Source organism: Lepus europaeus, chromosome 18 (genome assembly GCF_033115175.1).
Source record: "Lepus europaeus isolate LE1 chromosome 18, mLepTim1.pri, whole genome shotgun sequence".
NCBI lineage: Eukaryota > Metazoa > Chordata > Mammalia > Lagomorpha > Leporidae > Lepus > Lepus europaeus.
In genome coordinates this window covers 52,449,626-52,474,554 of record NC_084844.1, presented here as the reverse complement: position 1 = coordinate 52,474,554, position 24,929 = coordinate 52,449,626, and the positions used below count along the sequence as shown (strand labels likewise).

The 24,929-nt window shown below is 46.0% G+C and overlaps 1 protein-coding gene across 2 annotated transcripts in view; it reads left to right on the top strand.

Moving 5' to 3' along the window:
* The window catches only part of MYH10 (myosin heavy chain 10), a 144,744-nt gene that overhangs the window by 73,281 nt on the left and 46,534 nt on the right, over positions 1-24,929 (top strand). For both annotated transcript variants that reach the window (XM_062215692.1, XM_062215691.1), the window contains exons 7-15: positions 8,601-8,664; positions 10,294-10,392; positions 11,996-12,139; positions 12,357-12,452; positions 14,245-14,363; positions 15,027-15,179; positions 19,788-19,961; positions 23,524-23,697; positions 24,073-24,187. In XM_062215692.1, coding sequence (XP_062071676.1) covers positions 8,601-8,664; positions 10,294-10,392; positions 11,996-12,139; positions 12,357-12,452; positions 14,245-14,363; positions 15,027-15,179; positions 19,788-19,961; positions 23,524-23,697; positions 24,073-24,187 — 1,138 coding nt within the window. The remainder of the gene's footprint in view (positions 1-8,600; positions 8,665-10,293; positions 10,393-11,995; positions 12,140-12,356; positions 12,453-14,244; positions 14,364-15,026; positions 15,180-19,787; positions 19,962-23,523; positions 23,698-24,072; positions 24,188-24,929) is intronic.

Sequence of the window (24,929 nt, the reverse complement as noted above, 5' to 3'; positions counted from 1 at the left end):
TGGTTCACTCCCCAAATGGCCACAACAGCCAGGTCTGGGACAGGCAGAAGCCTGGTGCCAGAAACTTTATCTGGGTTTCCCACATGGGTGATAGAGGCCCAAGTACTTGGTCCATCTTCCACTGTTTTCCCTTGTGTGGTAGCATGGAGCCTGACAGCACTCCGAAAAGTTGAAGCATCAGCTTAACCTGCTGCCCCACAACGCTGGCCCCATTCTTGTTTCCTTCATGCTATCAAAATACCAGACATCCAAATTTTCCTGGCATTTTTTGAGTGAAATCCCTTACAGTTTATATTTTAAGAAAATTATAATTGCCTGTGCTATCCAGAACTCTTCTGTTGTATAATCTTAGTCCATGGCGTGATACACAAAAAGTATATGACATCAAAATGTGTTAACTTGGGGCTGGCGCTGAGGCGCAGCGGGTTAACACCCTGGCCTGAAGCACCAGCACCCCATATGTGCGCCGGTTCTAGTCTGGATGCTCCTCTTCCTATCCGGCTCTCTTCTATAGCCTGGGAAAGCAGTAGAAGATGGCCCAAGTCCTTAGACCCCTGCACCCACGTGGGAGACCCGGAAGAAGCTCCTGGCTCCTGGCTTTGGATTGGCACAGCTCCGGCTGTTGCAGCCAGTTGGGAAGTGAACCATTGGATGGAAGACCTCTCTCTCTCTGCTTCTCCTCTCTCTGCATAACTCTGACTTTCAAATAAATAAATAAATCTTAAAAAAAAAAAAAGTGTTAATTACAATCAGTACATACTGTCCTTGTCATGGTTTTCATTCTTTTCCCTACTTTTGTTGGTGAAATTCTTTTTTATTTTCAAGATTTACTTATTTGAAAGGCAGAGTTACAAAGAAAGAGAGGAAGAAATGGAGAGATATAGAGATCTTCCATCTGCTGGGCCAGGCCAAAGCCAGGAGCCAGGAGCTTCTTCCGGGTCTCCAATGTGGGTGGCAGGGACCCAAGCACTTGGGCCATCTTCCACTGCTTTCCCAGGCACATTAGCAGGGAACTGGATCAGAAGTGGAGTAGCCAGGACTCAAACAAGTTCCCATATGGGATGCCAGTGTCGCAGGTGAAAACTTAACCCATTAAAATTATAGCGCCAGCCCCTGTTGGTAAAATTCTGGTTGAATACTCTCAATTTCATAATCTGACCTTTATGCAAATCAAATATGGAGTAGGCATTTTCAGCCCAAATTTTTTGATCTGTGTTTAAAAGGTAGAGGACAATCAAACTCTTGTTGTTTTCCAGATTTTTCTAGATTTTTGTTTCTGAAAGAGTATCGCACGTATAAGGCTTTTTAACTCCCAGGTTGTATTCCCTGTCCTACATGACCCCACGGAAGAAAGCACAGTCATTCTGCTCCTGTGGTGACTGTCCAGCCCGGGGCATGGCCCCCAGACAGCCGCACACTCCTCCTGCCTGTGTGTGCAGCAGCGAGGGGAGCGTTGAAACCCGAGATCATTTGTGGGACATTCAGTAAAGTATTTCCCTGTGTCTGAAATGTTACCGTGCTGTCAAAGTGCTTGGCTGGACCTTGTAAAATATCTGAGCACAAATGTCACATCACTTAGAGTTGTTCAACCTTGTAAGGTTTTTGTGTCATTCAAATGTTTTCAAAACAGAATAAATTCTAGAGCTTTGGCTTATAACCAAGATTATCAGTAACGAAAGAGGCTGTTCTCAGAGATGCTGGATTGTTCCAGGGTATGAAGAGAGGAAGCAGGTGGGTGACAGCCTGGGTCTACTCTCCCTCCTCCCCAGGCTGTGCTCCTACTGCTCCACCCCTTGTCTCTTTATGTCCTCTCTTATTGCTCTCTTCCTGAGCGTTTTTGTGTACCCAGAAGATTGCTCTGGCACCAATGGCTAGAGCAAGTATGGCCTCCAGCTGTGAAAGGGACAGCCGGCCAGGGAGACATCCCAGGGAGCAGAGTGCTGCATGTTGGTGACTTGGCTTGTTTATCCTTGCACATGACCACGTGTCTGAATTACCTGAGGACATTTCTGTATACTTTGCTGTTCAAAAGGCCAGAACCTCCGTCTGCTTCCTTTTTGCTGTTGAGTCTCACTTCTTTCCCATTATAATCTCCCTTAAAGGGGGGAGGAGAGAGAGTCACTAAATGGGAAATGTTGAAGATTAAACCTCAAAATTACTGGAGCTCCAAGTTTTCTGTACACTAACTTTATCTTTTCGTCCAAATAAAGAGGTTTTTTTTCAATTGGATGAATTTTGAATTTAAACCAAAGTGGTACAGACAAAAGAATAGCAACTAGTATAAAGAGTTGAAAGCTTAAAGACTATGTGGATACATACATCATAAAGAAACTAAACAGACACGTTGGTGAAAGCTGAAAGTTTTTATTAGTGGATATAACAGATTTTCAAAAGTAAAATATTTTCTTAGGTAAGAATTAGGTGATACCATATGATTTTGATTAACTTTTTGCCGTGTTAAAATGAGAAGTTTGAGAAAGTATTTGTTCCAGCAGTTTGCTGGCAGTATATTCTTGTAGCCGTGGAGTAATAACACTGTCTTGTGACTTCTGTCTCTTAAAATAGCACTTTCTAATTAACTCAGTATTGTATAGATAATTCAGCTGTTTAAAATTTATATAGACTTTCAACCCTCAATATAACATCAGGATCCAATTGTAGTCTCTGAGGTGTTTTTTGTTTTTTGTTTTTTGTTTTTTTTTTAAACAGTCCTAGGTAGAACTAATACTTAGGACTAATCATTTTTATATCTTGATTCTCTCCTAGGGTTCTTCCAAGGAACAAAGACAAAATATACTCATTTTAAAAATAGAATAAAATTCATTCCCTCTTGTAATTATCACCTGAACCTAAGATATATAGTGTGGAATATGAGTAATCTTTTTTCTTCACTCTTTAATTATTGATAGACAGAGAAGAGATTTTATGCATTCCACTTCATCTTAAAGCATATTACTCTTTCATCGCCCTAGGAATCTGTTCATCATTACATAGCATTTTTTCCCAACTATGCTTTTAAAAAGGATTACAAGAATGGAATTGCCTAGAGGAGGCTGCAGTAACTATTGTGTCATCCTTTAGTTTGCTGACGATATCACCCAAAATAATACCAGAAAGTATGGAAAAAAGGCTAGAGCCAACTTTATAGTCTCCTTTTAGATTCCAGTGAACGTAGTTGAAATCCAGAAGTTTCCATTTTCTATCCCTAAAGGCAAAGAGGCAACCGCTTCACAGATAGTAGACTTAGTGAGGAGGTGAATGCAGAGACGGAGCACCCTGGGGGCTCTGAGGGTGGCGGGGAAGTTCATTCCATAAGCAGGGTCTCCGACTGAGTCCTCAGATAGCAGCCCACGATTTTCTCAAACTCTACAATAATACATATTTCTAAGGACAGAAAGGAAGCATGGTATTAACATCCAATTAGTCATTTAGTAGGAAGAACTTCCTTGTTCGGTATCTTGCACAAGAATCTAGACCATCTGTTTTGCTGCAAGGACATCTGACAGTGTTTTTTCATCTTGTGTGATCTTTGTGTACCTCCCACAACATTATCTGATGCATTTCACAAGTGGACAGGTGAAGGCAGGTACGGGTACAGACGTTACTAGGAGGAAACAGATGATGTAGCAATGGAAAAAAAAAATTGTTAGACTGACCATTCTGACTGGTGAGGACAAATCTAAAAATGAAAGTGTTTCACAGCTATAGAATAAGTAAGGCCTTCTTTGCTTCGGCAAAACTATGAGCTGTCATACAGGGGCAACAGGTGACAATCTGCTGGCAGGAGAGAGAGAGAGAACCATCTACATTTGCTGCTTTGAGTAGCTCTTAGCCCAGATGTCATGTCTTTTGAAAATAGTGGATTCCTGTACAGCTTAGAGCTGAGATCAGGTGCAGCATGCCAAGGAATTCTACGCTTTTATCTGTCTGTCTGTCTAGAAGACAGGGTGCAAGGAGGGAGAGGCAGAGCTTTCCCATCTGCGGTGCCCTCAGGCCACCGTGTGTTCTGCTGGCCCCAGCACCACCACCCTTTGTAGTGAAGAACTTACAAATAAACCAAGAACCACCGAGCTTGAAACCAGTGAAATACTTGATCAACTCTAAGGTGCTCAGCTCCCATGGCCCCGTTTCTGTGCACCTTCTCCCCCTTCCTCTGCGTTCTCTGGAGATTCTCGGCTGTGCACAGAAGCGCCTGCCCCGCGTGCTCTCCCGGGATGGAAAGAGCTTAAGTCCGGAGAGGGGAAAATTAGCTCATCAGCTCTGAATGCTATAATTACATTATTTGCGTAGTTGTTACTTGTATAAAAGTAGCATTTCTATGATTCACAAGAGCCTGTCTCAAAAAGAGGGAAAATTTTTCTTCCCATTTACGAAAAATGCAAACAAAACTCTCTATCCTCCATAAAACAAAACTGACCAGCCACACAAATTGCCATTTTTATTATGTGAATTTTAATTAATAAGTTCTGTTTTTAATATACTTTTTTTTTTTTTTTTTTTTTTTTTTTTAATTTGAAAGAGAGGCAGACCAAGAGAGTCCCCCATTCACTGGTTCATTTTCCTCAAATGCCTACAACAGCCAAGGCTGGGCCAGTTCAGAGCCAGGAGCTGTCTAGTTCTCCCACATGAGTGGCAGGTAGCTAATTACTTGAACCACCTCCAACATGGGCGCCCATTAGCAGGAAGCTAGAATCGGGAACAGACCCCAGACTCAAACCCAGGCACTGCGATATGGGATGTGGTTGTCCCACAGGGCTCACTGCTACACCACTTGCCTGCTGCAAATAACACGTTCTACACAGAAGAAAATTGCCAGGACACCCGCCACTGGTAGTCAAGCAGCCTTGTGACAAAGGATTTGCGTTGTAGACTCCGGTGGGGTTTAGATCATTATCTCACTGAGTTTAGTGACATGGGATCAGCTTCTAGGCTGGAAGACATTGTAGGTGTTGGGACTGACTCCATTCTTCGCAAGGAGGTCCCAGTTTCACCTGTTCTGTCATGCACACACTCACACTCAGATCCATGTCCAGAATATTTCTGGTTTCACCGTTTGTTTTGATCGTTTATTGTGTAGAGCAATTACATTTTTTGTACATGGCTGTGTAAGAGATACTAAGAGTCCATTAGCCACAAATGCCTTTGCTCCTTGTGGGGATTGTGCTCGTGGCTCCTTCTTGAACTCCTCGGGGGTTTTATGGCCTTGGGAGCAGACCCTCTGTGGAATGCACATCTCTTACTACAGTGGTGTGGCACCTCGGGGGGATCTCATCCCTGGGCGTTTGCCAGAGCTGAGCAAGGCTTAGAGATGATAGGAAGCCACAGGTTGACATCTTGCTGGAGGCAGAGTTAGAAGGAGCTGCTGGGGGTACTGTTGTGCGTGGGCTGGAACTTGCCACGTGAGCTGACCACGTTACTCCTCGCCAACAGCAAATCAGCACCCAGGGACTTTGCTCCCAAGTTCCCCTTGTTTGGCTTGCTCCGGTTGGATTTTTCACAAGGGGAAAATGAGTGAGTTCTTAATGAATGCTCGTAATGCCAAGCAAAAATAGGATGGATTCTTGATTTTGGTAAAATGTCCTCCTTTTTTTTAATTGAAAAAAATCAGTCGTTGAAATATGGTTTATTCTCAGGAAAATGCACTTTATAAGCTCTGATGGTGTCATCCCCAGACTACTAATGTGTTCTACTTGGAGTAAACACTGGAGAAAACAACACACTGTTTATACAGTTCTGTATATATTTATTTTATTTAGTTGAAAAGCAGAGAGACAGACACACAGAGAGGTCTCCCAACTGCTGGGTCACTCCCCAGATGCCTGTACCAGCCAGGGCTGGGCCAGGAACTCAGTCCCAGTCTCCACCTGCCACTTCCCAAGGTACACACCAGCAGGAAGCTGAAATGGACAGCGGAGCTGGGGTTTGAACCCAGGGACTCCAATATGCAGACATCCCACACAGTGGCTTAACTGCTGCACCAAACTGTTTTCTGTCCCTATGGTTTCTTCTCTTCAGAATTCCAGGTAAAGGCGTCTTACTGTGCATAGTGTAGTGGTTTATGTCAGGCTTCTTTCATGCAGCATAACTTCTGTGTTGTTGAGCGCGTTGCAGGATTCCCCTTCCTCTCTCTCTTCCTCCCTCCCTCCCTCCCTCCCTCCCTCCCTTCTGTTTGAGAGAGAGCGAGCTTCCATCTGCTAACTTACTCCTCAAATGCCTGCCCACAACAGGCAGGGCTGGGCCGAGGCCGGAGACGGGGCCCAGGAACACAATCCAGATCTCCTGCAGCGGTCAGGGGAGCCAGTCACTTGAGCCGTCACTGCTGCCCCATAGGGTCTGTAATAGGTGGGAAGCTGGAGTCAGGAGCCAGAACTGAGAACTGGACCCGGGGCATTCACTGTTCCTTCTTGTTGCCCAGCAGCGCAGGGTTCCACTGTGTGAACAGACCACAGTTCCTATATTCATTCAGTACTTGGTGGGCTTTTAGGTTGTTTCCCATTTGGCGCTGATGATAATGAAGTGGTTACAAACATTCAGGTGCTCGCCTGTGTGGACATGAACATTCATTTCTCCTGGGTAACTTCCTAGAAGTGGGTTTGCTGGGTCATCTGGTAACTGTGTATGGGTAAGAAACTGGCACACTGTTTCCCACAGTACTGTACCATGTTGCATCTCACCAAGGTTGTGTGAGACGTGTGGTTGTCCTGCATTCTCACCGTTCTCCCATTCTGGTGAATACACAGTGGTATCTTGCTGTGGCCATCTTCATGTGGATTTCCCTAATAGCTAGTGATACTGAGCAGCTTTTCCCACTCTTATTGACCACAGTCACTTAATGAGTGTCTGTTTAAGTCTTTTACCTAGTTTTTCTATTTTTTAAACTAGGTGTTTGTTTTGCTGCTGAGCTGTAAGAATTTTCTGTAGGCAGTAATCCATCACGTAATGTGTCTCACAGATGTTCTCTCACGTTTGTGGCTTCTCTTTTCATTTTCTGGATGGTGTCTTTTGAAGAACAGAAGTTTACATTTTTGCTGAAATCCATCTTATCAATTTTTTTTAATACTTATTTTATTTCTTTGAAAGTCAGAGTTACACAGAGAGAGGAGAAGCAGAGAGAGAGAGAGGTCTTCCATCCGCTGGTTCACTCCCCAATTGGCCGCAATAGCTGGAGCTGTGCCGATCCGAAGCCAGGAACCAGGAGCTTCTTCCGGTTCTCGCATGTGGTTGCAGGGGCCCAAGCACTTAGGCCGTCTTCTACTACTTTCCCAGGCCATAGCAGAGAGCTGGATTGGAAGAGGAGGAGCCAGGACTCGAACCAGTGCCCATATGGGATGCCGGCACTGCAGGCAGCAGCTTTACCCGCTACACCACAGTGCTGGCCCTCCATCTTATCAATTTTTAAATTTTATGGTTCATGCTGTTTGCATTGTATCTAAGAAATCTTTATCTAACTTAAGATCATAAAGATTTTCTCCTGTTTGAGAAGTTTTACACTTTTTAGTCCGCACATTTGGATCTGTAAGCTACTTTGAGTTCGTTTTTGTATACAATGTGAAGTAAAGCTGTAGGTTCACTTTAAAGACCCGTCTGTCCCCATTAAATTGCCATGGCCTTTTGCTGACAATCCATCGACGTGGTCATGTGTGCATGGTCTGCTTCTGGATTCTGTTCCGTTGACTTGTGTCTCCAGCCTTGAATCAGTAACATGCTGTACTGTTGCACTGGCAGCTTTCTGAAACCAAGTAGCATGAGTCCTCTAGCCGTGGTGCTCTTCCTCGGCCTTGCTGCTCCTGCCCCAGGTCTTTCCCAGCCTGTGACTCCTGTCTGGACTCATGTGTGAATAATAGTGCTGGCTCGCTAGGATCAGTCCTAGAAAATAGCAGCCCCCATCGCTGCTGATGTCTCTTCATTCTGCAAAATCTCCAATCTGGTCTTTTCTGTCCATATTTGTAAGAAAGAAGTGACTATATTTGATTTGGCTTGCTTTTCCTTTTTTGGTGTTACTTTGCCAGTTTGGTGTTTGTGTTATGATAGCTATGAGATAATGGCTGTTTTCTCTTTCATGAACATAATCATATAGTAAAGACATGAGCTAGTCCTTACAAATGCATAAAACTGTTTCGTATGATCAAGTCAACATTTTTAAAGGAGTAATATTTTTTCATTGTTTTTACGATTACGCTGTGTCCAACTTTTCTCTTGCTTGACTGGATTTCTTGTTTCCTAGGAAATTGTGTAATATTACTCAGATTTTCACATCTATCATGAGAAAGCTGGATGTAGTACTCCTTTAAAGCTATTAAAATCTCTCATGTCTCGAATTATTTAGAAAAGTTTTTTTAAATTTTTGAATGCTGGGGTTTTCATTACTTTTATTAATAATTTATAATTTTAGCTGTTACAGTCCAGGAAAGTAGCCTATCCTATTGCTATTTTTTAAATTTATTGATGGTTTTCTTTTCTTTTTATTTGAAGCAATGTATAATGTTGACCTTGTGCCCAATTCGTATGGATACTTGGCAGGGCACATTGTCTTAGTATCTTATTATAGTGTTCCTATCCTCTGTGTCCTGACTTATTTTCATTTTTCTCTTTGTTTCCAGGGCAAATTTATTCGGATCAACTTTGATGTAACTGGCTATATCGTTGGGGCCAACATTGAAACATGTATCCATTTCCACAATCCCATAATCCAAGAAAAAGAATGATGTAATCTTCCTCCAGCCTCAAGGCAGCCCCCTGTGGCCTCACCCCCGTTGTCCAGATGACAAGACGCAAGCCCAGAGATTATGTCACTTGCTCGGATACTCTCACTTGTAACTCCAAAATGGTGGTTTTTTTGTTGCTGTTTTAAGAAACCAAGGCATACATGGTTCCCATGGCTGGGGACATAGAGAGTCCTCCAGTATGTGTGTGTTGCAGGGTTATAGGATGTTTAGATAACGCCGGGTGGTGCTGCTCTCCAGCTATTGTTTATCCATGTTTTTTGCTGTCTCCTTGTGATGTTAGTGGCACGAGTGTGCACTCACCAAAACAGGTCATGTAAAGTCATTTCAGCTTGTGTCAGGTAGAAATGGCAGATGTCCTCATCCCCAAAGCAAATGTGGAAGGAGAGGTCGTGAAACAAATGGTTCTGAACTAGAAAGGGGTGCTGTTAGCTGTTCCGATAATTGTTAGAATCATCTCCAATGGTCACAATACATCATTTCTCTCCCTCAGATGAGGACTAGAGCAGTAGAAACTACTGGTGACTATGAGCACTGTTTGATGTCTCTAAATACACTCGGCCAGCAAAAGGGAGAATGGCCAACCAGGGGCTCTGCCATCTAACTTTCTTGGTGTTAGTCTGTTACAGCATCTTTCATATAAATGTATTTTTCACTAAGCATCCAGGATGGGTCTGGGGTGGTCTGATTTGAAATTCAGGCTATGTGGCTCATGCAGAATTAAGTTACTGTGTTGGCCCCAGGGAAGGTTGACTTCAAAAGAGGCAGTCACCTTCCACGGCCGTGAACAGCATCCCTGCGAGTCCAGGATGACTGTGCCTGCAGACGCTCCGTGAGTGTTGAGGGGCTGCGGAGACTGCAGGGTCCACACCAGCCTGAGCCCTGAGCCCTGAGCACCCCGGCGGGTGTGTGGTGGTCTGAAACGTTGGGGCTGAGCTGTGGGTGCCAGATCCGGGGTCCTTCGGAGCCGCCCTGGGGGAGGCCAGTGGTGACTGATCGCAGCTGTCAGCTCACCCCAGCTGACCTCAAGGCGTTTGAAGTTAGCCTTGGTGCTGAACATCCAGGAGCCAGCACCTGGCGTCTGGGAGGCCAGCACAATGCGTTTTGGGAATCAGACCAAGTTTTGACTCCTGGCTCCACTGCTTTCTTGTTATTTTCACTAATTTCTTTGTGCCTTGGTTTTCTTATTTGTAAAACTGTGACAGTAATCCTGGTATGGTTGGGCTTCTTTTGCCTTAAACAACTGCTCTTCATTTTAAACAGCTTTTACAGTTCTTTGCACAGTGCTGTGTTGGTTAAATGCAATCCAAGTTGGGGATGGAGTGGAAGGGTAAGGGAAGCTCCCTCTAATCTTTCAAATCCCCGCCCAGACCAGTGATTCTATGAGATTGGTGGGAAACATAAATTACTAGTTTTTTTTTTTTTTTTTTCCACACACAAAATAAGCTCATGTAGAGTAGTTGCAGGATAGTTACTGTGTAGCAGAGAATGAGAACACTTCACATGGTAAATTGGTGTAGACACTGAAAGGTGACTTCCTTTTCAATAATCCTTAACCATCCTTGCTCAGACCTTCTGGAAAAGTCTCGTGCTGTTCGTCAGGCAAAAGATGAGCGGACTTTTCACATCTTTTACCAGTTGTTATCCGGAGCAGGAGAGCACCTGAAGTGTAGGTTACCAAGGCTGCTACTCTTTTGTATCCATCTGAGTGTGTGTGTGTATGTGTGTGTATATATATATATATATATATATATGTATTTTTTTTTATGTTAAAGCTTTTTGAGAGAGAGAACCATTATGGGAAACAGTAGTTGTAAACAACACCCAATTTCTAGCTGGTTAAATCATGAAAATAAGATTGAAGTTCCCTGCCAGGGGGTAAGTACTTTATCCTAAGTGGCAGGCTTGTGGATGTTGTTACAGTATCTTTTGCACTTTCATTTCTTTTCTTAAAAAAAAAAATTCTTTTTTAATGAGAAGACCGTTGATGCATTCTGACACAATTCTCTTTCAACATTTATAAGCGTGAAAGTAAAAAATACATGAACTTATGTAGTAAAATTAAGTAGAATAAATTTTTTCATTCCTGGATTTACAACTGAGTACACACTATGCTTACACTAGTAGTAAAAAGAGCCTGTAGCAGATTTTACTTATTTATTTTTCATGAGTCACAAATTCTGGAAGCGTAGGGCTGGACAGCATGAGAGGATACTCCTGGCCTGGGTCAGAATTTTGCTGAGTCAGAAGTCTCGGGGTGGGGAGGGGGAGCAGCATATAGGACCGCCTTCGACTCCCAGAATCAGGGTCGCTCCTGCACAGTTATTGTGTATCTCCCCTAGATGTCACAGTGGACATCTGTGGCTCTAGGCTTTGGCTAATCACAGGCATCTGAGAAAGCATCAAACTCAGAACTCATTAGGAAGGAAACCCGCGAGGGGAAACAGGCAGCAAAGAGCTCGCAGTTTAAGATGGCGCAGCCTGGAGAGGAGCCCCGCAGGCTGCTTGTTAGGCAGGCCAGGTGCTAACTCTGCAGCAGGCGTGGATCCAGAAGCATGAGCGCCAATCAGCATGTTGTGGGAGAGGAGGCAGGCAGAACCTAACAGAAGTGAACTGTGGCATGGGTAAGAACGGGGGTGGGGGCTCAGCAGAAAGTCTCGGCGAGAGGACGAGAGGGCCGGGGAGCCTCTGCCTTTTCTGGTCTCTCCTGAGAAGCATCCTTCTCTGCTCAAGAGCACATTTCCCGGAAGAGCAGGGTCCCTTTCACTCACGGCCCCTTGGATCCAAGTAGTCAGCGGGGACATCCCTCATAATCTGTCATTCAGCTGTGAGGTGCTCGTCACCCTGAAGGCAGAGAGTGTTTCAGGCCAGCCAGTGCCTGCCTGGGAACCTGTGTGGTCCTTAGCCTGTGCCTTCCACCTCGCGTCTTATGCCTGCCATGTTTTCATGTGGACCCTCCTGCATTTGCTATCAGCCAGTTGCTAAGCTAGGAATCTGAACTCTGGCTGGTTTAAAGATTAATTTAATGTAACACGTGAACCACCAGCCTGGAGACCCCTGCTGAGGTTTCATGCTCTTCCCTTCATTGTTCTTAACTGGTGCTGAGGATGGCGTGTACTGACATGAGCGTCCCAAGGGAGGAGGCAGGTGCTGGGGAGGGGTTGAGTGTGAACCCCGGTTCTCCTGGGATCGTCAGCGCTGTTTGGATGCTGGCGTATTTTGGTGTGCCTATGAACATTCACTAAATTGTGTTCCTTCATGTCTCCTTTCAGCGGATTTGCTCCTCGAAGGGTTTAACAACTACAGGTTTCTCTCCAATGGCTACATTCCCATACCCGGCCAGCAGGACAAGGATAACTTCCAGGAGACCATGGAAGCGATGCACATCATGGGCTTCTCTCACGAAGAGATTCTGTGTATGTGGCTCCCTCTCCTTTCCTGGGGCTTAGAAAGTCAAGGGGATTGGGCAGCCACTGAGAGCTGCCTGGGGTTTTGTGAAACCCTGAGACGTTGCTGACCCAGAAACTTTGCATAGCTAATTTTTAGCACCAGATAAATTAAAGTGTTCTCTCCGCTACGTTCTGATAAATATTTGTATTAATGTTTTTTTTTTTCTTTCGATCAAATCTGTAGCAATGCTCAAAGTAGTATCCTCAGTGCTGCAGTTTGGCAACATTTCTTTCAAAAAGGAGAGGAACACCGATCAAGCTTCCATGCCGGAGAACACAGGTGAACAGAGGAGAGCGGCACGCGTTCCTGTTTTAGGAGCTTGTGTTGAGTGCAGGCATGAAAGTCCCTCCGGATGTTTTCCAGGGGACTCGCAAGTGAGGTGGCAGCCCCACGTGCCTGTCTCTGATTGGGGGCCGTCGGGCATAGGTGGGAGTGGCGCTGGCTGTGCTGCCTTTGCCTGGCAGGGGTGGGAATTGAGGGGAGGGGAACTGACCCTGCAGCCATCTACAAGGGTGCTGTAGATGCCAAATTTCTGCTGTGCCGGAAATACAGGCCCAGTGTTGCCATATGTGACTATAGTTGACTTTAAAAAAAATAATAAATTATTTATTTGAAAGTCAGAGTTACACAGAGAGAGGCGAGGCAGAGAGAGAGAGGTATTCCATCCGCTGGTTCACTCCCCAATTGGCCACAATGGCCAGAGCTGCGCCAATCCGAAGCCAGGAGCCAGGAGCTTCTTCTGGGTCTCCCACACAGGTGCAGGGGCCCAAGGACTTGGGCCATTTTCTACTGCTTTCCCAGGCCATAGCAGAGAGCTGGATTGGAAGTAGAGCAGCCGGGTCTCAAACCGGTGCTCATATAGGATGCCAGCGCTTCACGCCAGGGCGTTAAACCTGCTACGCCATGGCACCAGCCCCAGACTGTAATTGACTTTTCAAGGAAGGATTGAAACTAGACTTTAATATGAAATCTTCTCAGATTTATATTACTTTATATTTATTTTCATTTTACCTGAAGGTTAAAAAAAAAAGAGAGAGGGATGTCTCATCTGCTGGTTCACTCTCCAGATGTCTACCATGGCTGGGGCTAGGCCAGACTGAACACAGGAGCCTGGAGCTCAGTTTGGGGCTCCTGTGCAGGTGCCAGGGACCCAAGTACTTGAACCATCAACTGCTGCCTCCCAGGGTGCACATTAGCAGGGGGCTGATCAGAAGAGGAGGAGCTGGCACTCACCCAGCTCTCTGATATGAGATGCAGCTCCCCTGTGCAGCTCTTCGTTGCTAGACCAACTGCCCATCCCTTCCAGTTTTTATGTGTTGAAAATGGATTTAACTATACACTGTTCAGGAACAAAAGTTTGTGAGCCAAAAAAATAGACTTGTGAACTTCAAATTTGTATCCAGTGGCCTGGAGACAGAAAGACCAATAACGAATCTGTTGTTGTCTGGAAGGCTCTGTTGCCCAGAGAAGAGGCATCTGTGGGGCACTGTGGCCGATGAAGGCTGGCATAGGTCACTCCACCTGCCCTCCCGTCCTCGAAACCGTGCTGCTCTTCTGCGGCCCGTTTGAGGCTTGTTAACTGTACAGTTCTGTGAGTGTTCTCCGGGACCTGGCTCTCTGCCTACATCATGGTCACCTACTGACCAAGCTGTGGCACGTAGTCTTAGCGCTTTTGACTCTCAGAACCTTCGTTTGTGACATTCATCAAAGCAGGCTGACCGACACGTTGGCCCACATCCTGCATATGGCTTTGCTGGAGCTAAGACGTTCAGTGGAGCGGTCAGATGCAGAGTGAGGCACGCGTTAGTGTCACCTGGCTTTGAAACCCTAACATGACCGATAAACAGAAGAGGATCAGGTCCCTCTCAAAGCACAGTGGGCAGCTACAGACTGAGAGTGAGCGCGATGGTTGTTTGAAAGGAGGGGAGATGCGGTTCATCAGACGCGGGCCTGGGCTAACTTTAAGACTCACTCGGTTTGCCTGGTAATGACCACCAGGGTCCCGCGGGTGTTACTGACTGCTTGGGGGGCTGTGGGCAGCAACGCAGTACTGAGGGCTTTCCCACTGCAGTTGCACAGAAGCTCTGCCACCTGCTTGGGATGAACGTGATGGAGTTCACTCGGGCCATCCTCACGCCCCGCATCAAGGTCGGCCGGGACTGCGTGCAGAAAGCCCAGACCAAGGAGCAAGTGAGTCTGACCTTAGTCGCCGTCACAGGCCTGTTTGCATGAAGCAAACGTCATGGGATGTTCTGCTTGTCACATGCGTGTAACAACCTGAGTCAATGAAAACTCTAGCATGTGGCGTTTTCAAGTATTCGTTTAGGTTTTGTTTTGCTTTCTCCAGTATAGGGATTCTTTCAGATGGTTTTAAGTGATTTATGCTGCAGTAGACCTGGACGCCATAGCCCCTCCCCCAGGTCATCTAATCCAATAGGCAAGTCTGTCCCCTTCAGGGGCCAGAACTGCAGAAGGGCCACTGCCACCTTGTCCCTGCACTGGGTGTCCCAGCAACAAGATTTTAGAAGTTATATTTACCTGTTCTGTGGTGGGATATAAAGAAATGACACTGATAACTTGGATAAGAAGGTGGCAGGCGACTCGGCCGACCAAGTGAACTGCCCAGGCAGATGGTCTCTTGGGACCCCAGGGCACAGGCAGGAGTTGTCCTCATTGGGCATCTTCGTCCGTAATGCCTGCTGTTGATGTCTAAAATGGAGACGTGGTTAAGCTATAAATGCCATTTCCGGTTTTTTGATTGCCTCGTAAACATTAAACCCCGTGTAACTAACAGCTATTAGAGCTTTGCCAAAATTGTTTCCAGAGTGAAAGGTTGCTGTTATCTAACTGTAGGCCGACTTTGCGGTAGAAGCCTTGGCAAAAGCCACCTACGAGCGACTCTTCCGCTGGCTCGTCCACCGCATCAACAAAGCTCTGGACCGGACCAAGCGCCAGGGAGCGTCTTTCATCGGGATCCTGGATATTGCTGGATTTGAAATTTTTGAGGTATTTCTCCCTCTCTCCTTCCTCCCCACTCTTCTTTTGTTTTGTTTATTGTTTCAACAAATATTAAGGTTTACTATATACCAGGGCCAGTGCCAGGCACCCGAAGTAGAATGGCCAATAAGAAGCTGCAGCCACTGCCGTTCTCCTAGAGCATCCGACAGTAGACGTCACATAACCACCAAATCCACAGATGTCGAATGACACAGTGAATGGGTGCGTGATTGACGTGTGGGGAAGGACTAGGAAGGGACGATTTAGACAGCCACTTCCTGGAAGGGGCCTCTGCAGGGCAACAGCTCAGCACACGAAGAGCAAGAAGCTGCCCTGCTTGGTTTTCCTGAGGAGGAATGCGAGAAAGTCCAGTGGTCCAGCATGGGGAGAATCTGTCAGATCTAAGAAGCTACTGGAAGGGCCAGTATGACCAGATATCGCTGACCAAAGCAAGCAGGGATTTCTTGTGGCCTGTGATACGGGCCCAGGGCAGAAGTGGAGACCACCGAGGAGGCCGCCATGACAGTAGGCCAGAGGCCGGATGATGGAGGCTGGCAGGAGCGTCCAGGAAGTAGCGGTATGAGAGCGGGGGCTGGGAGGATGGCCATCTGCGTTCTGCAGCCTCAATCACAGGGCTGGGGGATAGATTTTTTTTTTTTTTTTTTAAAGATTTATTTATTTGAAAGGCAGAGACACAGAGAGAAGAAGAGAGAGAGATCTGTCATCTGCTGGTTCACTCCCTAGATGGCCACAACTGCTAGAGCTGTGTGGATCAGGAGCCAGGAGTGGGTGCAGGGGCCCAAGCACTTGGGCCATCTTCTACTGCTTTCCCAATTGCATTAGCAAGGAGCTGGATGAGAAGTGCAGCAGCCGGGACTCGAACTGGCACCCAAATGGGATGCCGGTGCTGCAGATGGAGGCTTAACCTTCTATGCTACAGTTGCCGGCCCCTTGATGATAGATTTTAGTGCATCAAATTGTTGATCTGACTAGATTTGGCAAAACAATTATATTGGAAGGGTTAATGCTATAATTTTACAGCGAAGTGGGTAAAATTTTGGTCTCCTAAAAATTTATATCCTTTTTTAAGATTTATGTATTTGAAAGTCAGAGTTAGAGAGAGGAGGAGAGACAGAGAGAGCTTTCATCTGCTGCTTCATTCCCCAAGTGGCTGCAACAGCCAGGGCTGGGCCAGGCCTAAGCCTGGAGCCCAGAACTCCATCTTGGTCTCCCCTGTGGATGCTGGGCCAGGCCAGAGCCAGGAGCCCAGAACTCCATCTTGGTCTCCCCTGTGGATGCAGGGCCCCAAGGCACTTCCACTGCCCTCCCAGCACATTAACAGGGAGCTCGATTGGAAGTGGAACAGGTGGGATGTGGACCTGTGCTCACATGGGATTCTGGCTCCGCACACTGCACTTAACCTGCTGCCCCACATTGACAGCCACAAAATTTGTATCTTTTTTAAAAAATTGATTTGAAAGGCAGAAAGATCTTTTACCTATTAGATCATTCCCCAGATGCCAACTGAGCTAAGCCAAAGCCAGGAGCCAGGACCTCCATCCAGATCTCCCACATGGGTGGCAGGGACCTAAGTTCTTGAGCCATCGCCACTGCCTCCCAGGGTGTGTTTTAGCAAGAAGCAAAAATAAGAAGTGGGGATGGGACTCAAAGCTAGGCCCCCTGATACAGAATTCAGGCAGCCCAAGTGGCATCTTAGCTACTGGGCCAAACACCCCAAAATTTACATCTTATTAATATAGATATTTATAAATGCAGTATATCTCTATAGATGTAGTTTATCTTTTTTGGTAGACTATATATATAGTAAGGCACAAATACTAACCACTTCCTATAATCATTGTGTTACTTTAGCTACTACTGGGCATTCCGTTTCTTGTTTTAAAATGGACTCTTAGAGTTTTAAGTCTATCCTCATGAAAACCAACCCAATACTGGGGTAGTAGTTATTTTCACTAAACTACCACTACCCTCTAAGAGACTGTTTTGAGTCTGCATTAACTAATAACTTGAGAAAGCATGAAATGTGCCAGAGTACTATTTGCAGTTAACAGAAATCTGCCACCCCTCCTTTTGCAAATAATTAGAAGATATAATGAGAGAAAAGACTGAGTTTTAGAAATACCTAAAAATGAATTTAAGAAAAAAGGGCAAGATTCAGATAAAGACAACTTTATTTTGCTGCTGTGAAAAACAAAAAGAAGATTCCAAAGAAATGTCGAGACATAACCGTGTTCTTAATGGGAATGTCTAGCCCCTTTCTCTGTAAATTGAACATTTTTGTGTAAACACCTATCAGTAAGACTTTTTTTCCAAAAATATTTTTTCTTTATTCTTTTCCGTTTTGTTTCAACTTCTGTGTCCACTTATTCATGGGGATTTTAAGGGAGAGAGGGGACTAGGCAGTCTTCAAAAATGAATTTGGAAAATAATAAAAAATAGGTGGTAATATTCTGGAAAGGAAATGAGAGTAGGGTTAAGATATGTAAGATGTGGCCGGCGCCACGGCTCACTAGGCTAATCCTCTGCCTTGCGGCGCCGGCACACCGGGTTCTAGTCCCGGTTGGGGCGCCGGATTCTATCCCGGTTGCCCCTCTTCCAGGCCAGCTCTCTGCTGTGGCTAGGGAGTGCAGTGGAGGATGGCCCAAGTCCTTGGGCCCTGCACCCCATGGGAGACCAGGATAAGCACCTGGCTCCTGCCATCGGATCAGCACGGTGCACTGGCCGCAGCGCGCCTACCGCGGCGGCCATTGGAGGGTGAACCAATGGCAAAAGGAAGACCTTTCTCTCTGTCTCCCTCTACTGTCCACTCTGCCTGTCAAAAATTTTAAAAAATAAAAAATAAAAAGATATGTAAGATGTGAAGCTGTAGGACTTGAGGAAGTACAGTTCTAACTTCTAGATGTAGAGACAGTGGAGAACTGTACCTGGGTGGTAAAAATGCAAAGCTGTGAGGAGCATTATTGTCACGAGGAGTGAACAGGATAAGCTGCACTGTCCCCCACCGGACATCGGTTCAGTTATTGATGATATGGCTGTAAGTGTAACACTACACGTGCATTATGAAGAACGAAAGCTTTGTACACTGGTGCCGAAAGACTCCAGGATACATTAAGTTAAAGGAAAATTGCACTAAAACATACATACATTTATTCGTGAATGCATAAAGTGAATACTCTTGGAAGAATCATGAGAAATAGGGGAGGCTGCTGGACCACAGGGAGAGCAAGTAGGCCCCTGATGTGAGGCTTAGCTTTTCAGTGCAGCTCTTTGTGTACGTTAGGTTTAGGTCATGCAGTTTCAATTTAAAACTCTTTTATGTTAAGATTTAGTTGGTAATTTAAATATGGAACACAAGTAGGAATTTATTCTAAAAAAAAAAAAAAAATACCATTATACTTAGTTACCCAGGCTACATAGAGAAATGAAATTTCACAAAACTAAGATGAAGCAAAATCCACGGGTGTAAGCGTGGGTAAGCACAAATATGGCCGTGGCCTGTGCCGTGTGCCAGTTACTAGAAGTTCAGTGCTGAGTCAGAAACACTGCCGCGGCCCCCCCGGCATGACCTGGTTCTCAAATAGCAAGCAGAGGTGTGGGAGAGGGGAGTCAGTGACTTTGTCAGACTTCCGCAGACCATAAGTCTGGTCCTTGGAGATTGATTGAATCCTAATTGAAAACCACTTTTGATAATGAAAGTGGTTATTTATGGACACATGCTAGTCACGTGAGCAGTGTGGCAGCAGTGGAAAAGATTGAGCACATCTAATATATAGGATGATTATTTAAGAAAATTACACCTGTCATTAATTCACCTGCCTATCCATTTAGCCAGTCAACAGCACCATAGAAAAATAGGCAGAGTAGGAACAGAAATGGGGTAGTATGCATGATGCCCAGGTTTCCTCTCTGAGAGCAGTACAGGCTCACTTTGACCTTGGCAAAGGTTAGAGGTTTGATAAGAAAAGGGGAAGCCCAGAGAGGAAGCCCAGAACCTCACACTCCTTGACACAAACCACGTCGGCAGTGCCAAGCTCCCAGCAGCAGCTCTCTGAAGCCAAGATGACCCCTGGGTGATTCTCCTCTTGGCTCCTCCAGAGTCCCTGGCCTCAGCCAGGGAGTGGCACAGAAACACCTACATCTCCCAGCTCAAAGACAGGCTTGCACCATGGTACCACACTGGGCCTCTGACCTGTCCAGGTCTCCCTTGTCTCCTCCTAACTTTGCGTCTCTCCCCATCTTCATGTGTCTTGCTTAACCACTCACTGATAAGAACTGAGCTGTTTTCTTTGAAGATTGTTTAGGTAGCACGCTAAGTTTATTATTTCCTCAGTTCAGCAGTGATAGCCCATCCATTGTGCTTTTCCTTTGCCCATTAAAAAGGCTTTGTGTGTATATGTGTGTGTATGTGAGAGAGAGAGAGGAGAGGGAGAGGGAGAGGAAAAGACCCCTTTGTCTTAGTCACCATCCTTAGGTATAATCAATAATCCTGTTAATATCTAATTGATCATTTTAGTGAAGTCTGCCTAGAGAGCTAATTATTCCTGTTTTCCCTCCCATTCCCCATGTCTGGGAAAATCGTGCTTTCACCATTGGTAGCTGAACTCCTTCGAGCAGCTGTGCATCAACTACACCAACGAGAAGCTGCAGCAGCTCTTCAACCACACCATGTTCATCCTGGAGCAGGAGGAGTACCAGCGCGAGGGCATCGAGTGGAACTTCATCGACTTCGGGCTCGACCTGCAGCCCTGCATCGACCTCATCGAGAGACCTGTAAGAGTGTGGGCTTGCGGGCGGCTCCCTGGGGCCGTTCAGCCCATGCCTTGCATTTTCCAAATGGCGCACACGGAGACGGAAGTTATCTAGTCTCATCAGTGTTAGAATAATTGTCTCATTTCAATCTCATAAAGCAAAAAACAAACAAGCAAAAAAACCCAAAAAATTAGCATGGGAATTTGTGTAAATCAGGAAACAAACGGAGTAATCCGCACTGGCACTTTGGATGACTGTGATGCACCATGTGAGATGCTCGTGTCCTTGTGTCTGTGGGACACTGGAGGTTCTGCAGGTTATGTTCCTGCACCCGGGCCATGCACTAGGTAAATCGCTGTAGGAATAATTGTGCCGGAATTCTAAGTGGAAAATTGGTATCCCAGTGTTTTCCATAAGGCTTTTCTTTATTTTTATTTTTATTTTTTTTAAGATTTTTATTTATTTATTTGACAGGTAGAGTTACAGATAGTGAGAGAGAGAGACAGAGAGAAAGGTCTTCCTTCTGTTGGTTCACTCCTAAAGTGGCTGCTACAGCCGGCACCGTGCTGATCCAAAGCCAGGAGCCAGGTGCTTCCTCCTGGTCTGCCATGCGGGTGCAGGGACCCAAGCACTTGGGCCATCCTTCACTGCCCTCCCCGGCCACAGCAGAGAGCTGGACTGGAAGAGGAGCAACCGGGACTAGAACCTGGCGCCCATATGGGATGCCGGCGCCGCAGGCGGAGGATTAGCCAAGTGAGCCACGGCACTGGGCCCTCCATAAGGCTTTTAAAGCTAATGGTTTTGTGCCCTGTAAGTGAGTCTTCTAGATACTCATTTTCTTCTAAATGTTGCTTCACTGTGTTTCTTTTACTTCACCCTCTAGGGAAGATTACCTTATATGCTGTTTTGTCATGTTATTCTTCTGAACAGTGACAGTGGTAGGGAAAAGTACTCAGCATTTTGGCCTTAATGCTCAACGCACAGCAGGCGTAGGTGAGGCAGAGGGGGTTTGGACCTTGCATCTTCAGTTATTTCCCAGATGTTGAGCACCAGTAGTTCAGTTAGAATAAAATCAAAATCAAAAAAGCAAGAATGCATTGACTCTCAAATCACGGCCTGGAAATGCAGATTGGGGGAGCCGCAGGGATGTAGAGGAGGTCACAGCCTGACCCTGGTCCCCAAAGACCTGATCTGGAAGTTGGAACATAGTATAAGACATTTTTAATTCCTGGTTCTGTGCTTCCTGCTCTGAGTCATACTTTGAATTGGGAAAAGGCCAAGGCCATGGTAGGCTGGGGTTGGAGTTTTAGGAAAGTGTCGTGGCCTGGGTGTCAGGGGATGTGATGCTCACAGCAGCCGTTATGCCCATCCACTTGTGGGCGGTGAGTAGAAAGCATTAATTCGTTCCTTCTTTAGTGGCCCACACCCTGTCTCCCTCCGTCCTTTTCCTCCCTGCCTTCTTCCTTCCTTGTCGAGCACGTCTGAGCGCTTCCCAGAAGCTTGACTGCCTGCCTGAGGAGTCCTGCTGTGCAGAGAGACAGCTGAGAGAGGGCAGGAAAGGAATGCACGGCTTAATGCTGACTCACTCTGTATCTCAACTTCTTTTTTTTTTTTAAGATTTTATTTACTTATTTATTTGAGAGGTAGAGTCACAAGCAGGGGGAGAGATAGAGAGGTCTTTTATCCTCTGGTCCACTCCCCAGATAGCCACCATGGGCAGAACTGTGCTGATCCAATGCCAGGAACCAGGAGCTTCCTCCCGGTCTCCCACATGGGTGCAGGGGCCTAAGGACTTGGGCCATCTTCTACTGCTTTCCCAGGCCATAGCAGAGAGCTGGATCAGAAGTGGAGCAGCCAGGACTAGAACTGTCACCCAAATGGGATGCTGGCACTGCAGGCAGAGGCCACCACACTGGCCCCATCTGTATCTCAACTTTAAGATTACTCAACCTAGTCCTAAAAATATTAAATCAAAAAATAAGAGCATAAGCTATTTAAAACCCTCTAAGAAATGTATGATGGTAAGGAATTTACCTACAGCATGGGGAACACTGTGGGATAATTCCATGGGTGTTCCTTTCAAAATGGGGAGTGAAGATCAGATTTTCTGAACGGAAAATGTGCTTTGGAGGCACCTGCCCATCCCACCCAGGTCTCACCTTAGCGCCAACAAACCTGGCCCCTTCCTTGCCAGGGGGGAGGGAGTGGTGGCTGATGAGCTTCTGAGTTCCAAGCTTTTTACACCACCACCACCACCACCCCCAGTATTGTGAGGAAAGGAAGCTCCTTGGAAATACCGAGGTCCCAGAAAGTTCCTTAAGGTGGAAGGAGCCGTGGGGAGAGGGTGTCAGTTGCAGAGAGCTTTTGTCCACCTGCTGGCGCTCCAGCCAGCTGTCACCTTTCTGACCACTTTATCCTGCTGCTCCCTCTGGGATTTAACTGGCCTCCTCACAAACATAGCCAGCATTTCTTCTGTAAAGACAATGAGTTGAAGAGAAGTAGTCCTGGGGTTTTATCACTAAAGCTGGTTTCACGGATGTGCCCTCGAATTGGAACGAGTTCATTCTTGCATACACACTGCTGTCTTCTCAGTGTGGCCATAAAGGAGCCCCCAGCACTGCAAAGCAGAGCCCCACTGTGCCAAGAGCTCCCTTGGCTTTCGTGTGGCATTGACCTCCAAAACGAAGCCATTGCAGAGAGCAGCAAGCTCCAGGCCTTCTGTGTTTTTTTAACGCATCATTCACATGTCATATAAAATCCACCCTTTTAAACTTGCAGTTCAGTGGATGTTTTTTTATTTTATTTATTTTATTTTTTTGGCATACCCACAGAGTACTGCAGCCATCATTGCTATCCAGTTCCAGAGATTTCCATCTTCCCCACCCCAAGAAACCTGGTAGCCGTTGGCAGTCACTTCCACTGACCTACTTCCTGTCCCTCTGGATTCAGCCGCGCCTTTTTTTCAACTAACTGATAAGCGAATGGCACAAAACAGGGTCTCAAATATTTGTTGAAACAAGAATACCAAGCTATTAATGAATTATTTTGTGCCTTCCATATACTCCAGTTAATAATAAGTTTTAAATACTTCACCAAATGTGAAGTGATACATTTTACTTAATTCATCACTTATATAGAAACTTAAAATTGAGCAAGATACGAAGTGTATTTTTAAAAAAACTCTGAAAAACATTGCACCTACACATTTTATAATAATTTATCCGGCTAGTCACTGAAGAGAAACAGTTGTGTTTGGTTTCTCCACCCCACCGTGCCCCTATTTCTTTCTGATTCTTTATTTGCTGCTTTTGGGGGGCCACCTGCTTGGAATTATTTTACCTACAGTTTTCAACTTTATAAGCTTATGAGATGACTTCCTTCCTACCACTTACTCATCTGTTCTCTTGCCAGTACTTAGAGTAGTTGAGAGTAGTTGGCGTCAGCGGTGTGGACGTCACCTTCCGTCCTAGATGTTTCTCATAGATCTTCATGTAACTCCCCTTGTTTTGGAAGTCAAGCCACCAAATGCTGTGGCTTTAAGGTGACATCCAGCCTGCTGACTTCTCCCTGCTTCTGTCACCAGGCTAACCCCCCTGGGGTGCTGGCCCTTTTGGATGAAGAGTGCTGGTTCCCCAAAGCCACAGATAAAACCTTTGTGGAAAAACTGGTTCAAGAACAAGGCTCACACTCCAAGTTCCAGAAGCCTCGGCAGCTGAAAGACAAAGCTGACTTCTGCATCATCCACTATGCAGGGAAGGTAAGAGTCCTTGGGCAGGGCAGCCTGGTGAAGAGCAGCGGCTTCGAAAGGCGCTGATAAGTGTCTACGAGCACTTCGTGTGGTGTGTGCGAGCCTGCTTCAGAAACTTCATGGAAACATGGAAATTAAAAATATGTTCCTGCAAAAGAATTTTTGAAATCCATGCATGGTTTTTTTCATACACCATTTTTTCCAGAACTTTTTGAAGATCTGTATTATGAATGTGTTGCCTTTGAGATGAACTTTTTTTTTAGTGGGGGGGTGGGGTGGGGTGGGGACTTTTTTGATTGATCTGTGACAGTTTTTGGTGCAGTCTTAACCGGTCTCTTGTTTTCGCCCCTGCTTTCGTGGGCTCCGTCTTGCGCCGCGGGCCAGGTGGATTACAAAGCGGACGAGTGGCTGATGAAGAACATGGACCCCCTGAATGACAACGTGGCCACCCTCCTGCACCAGTCGTCGGACAGATTTGTCGCTGAGCTCTGGAAGGATGGTAAGCATGTGCCACTGTGTAGTGACCCTTGCCCGGGACCTCCGATTCACAGTTACGTGATCCTTGTACACGTGAAGAGCATCGGAAAGTTCATGGAAAAATGGAATCAGATGTTCATTTGGTGTCCGAAACTTTGAAATCCATGCATAGTTTTTTTCATAACACATTCTCCATGAACTTTTTGAAGACCCCGGGTATACACAAGCATGTGTATATATGAATATGAATACATATGTATATCATTTTGGCTCACTTGAAAATCTTTCTTTCCCTAGAGCAGGGCTGCCATTATGTCAGAATTTTCCTATTTTAAGAATGCTTGGGTTGAGAAATGAGCAACAAGACGCCGGCCATCTTGGTTGGATGCTATGGGGTGAAAATGGACTCATTCTAGGCCCAGAGCTGCAAAGAGCTGCACGTATGCCCTGGGCCACCTCAGTCCCAAGTCAGTCAGAATCCAAGGCCCAAGCAGCTGTGCACAGTGTTCTGTGCGAGTATGCTGAGCACCCGCAGCGTGCACACAAACACATGGCACATGCACACACACTGGCTGGTTGATGAACTCTGAAATTCCCTGTGTGTAGGGCCGGTTGCTTTCATTTCCATCAGTCTTCACAGTTCTTTTGTTGATATGACGCTCAGATGGAGATTTGGGGGTGATTTTGATCATAGACCAGAAGACGTGGCTAGTCCCAGAAGATAAAATGTATGTCTTTGCATATGGCAGGAAGAAGTCTTCTCC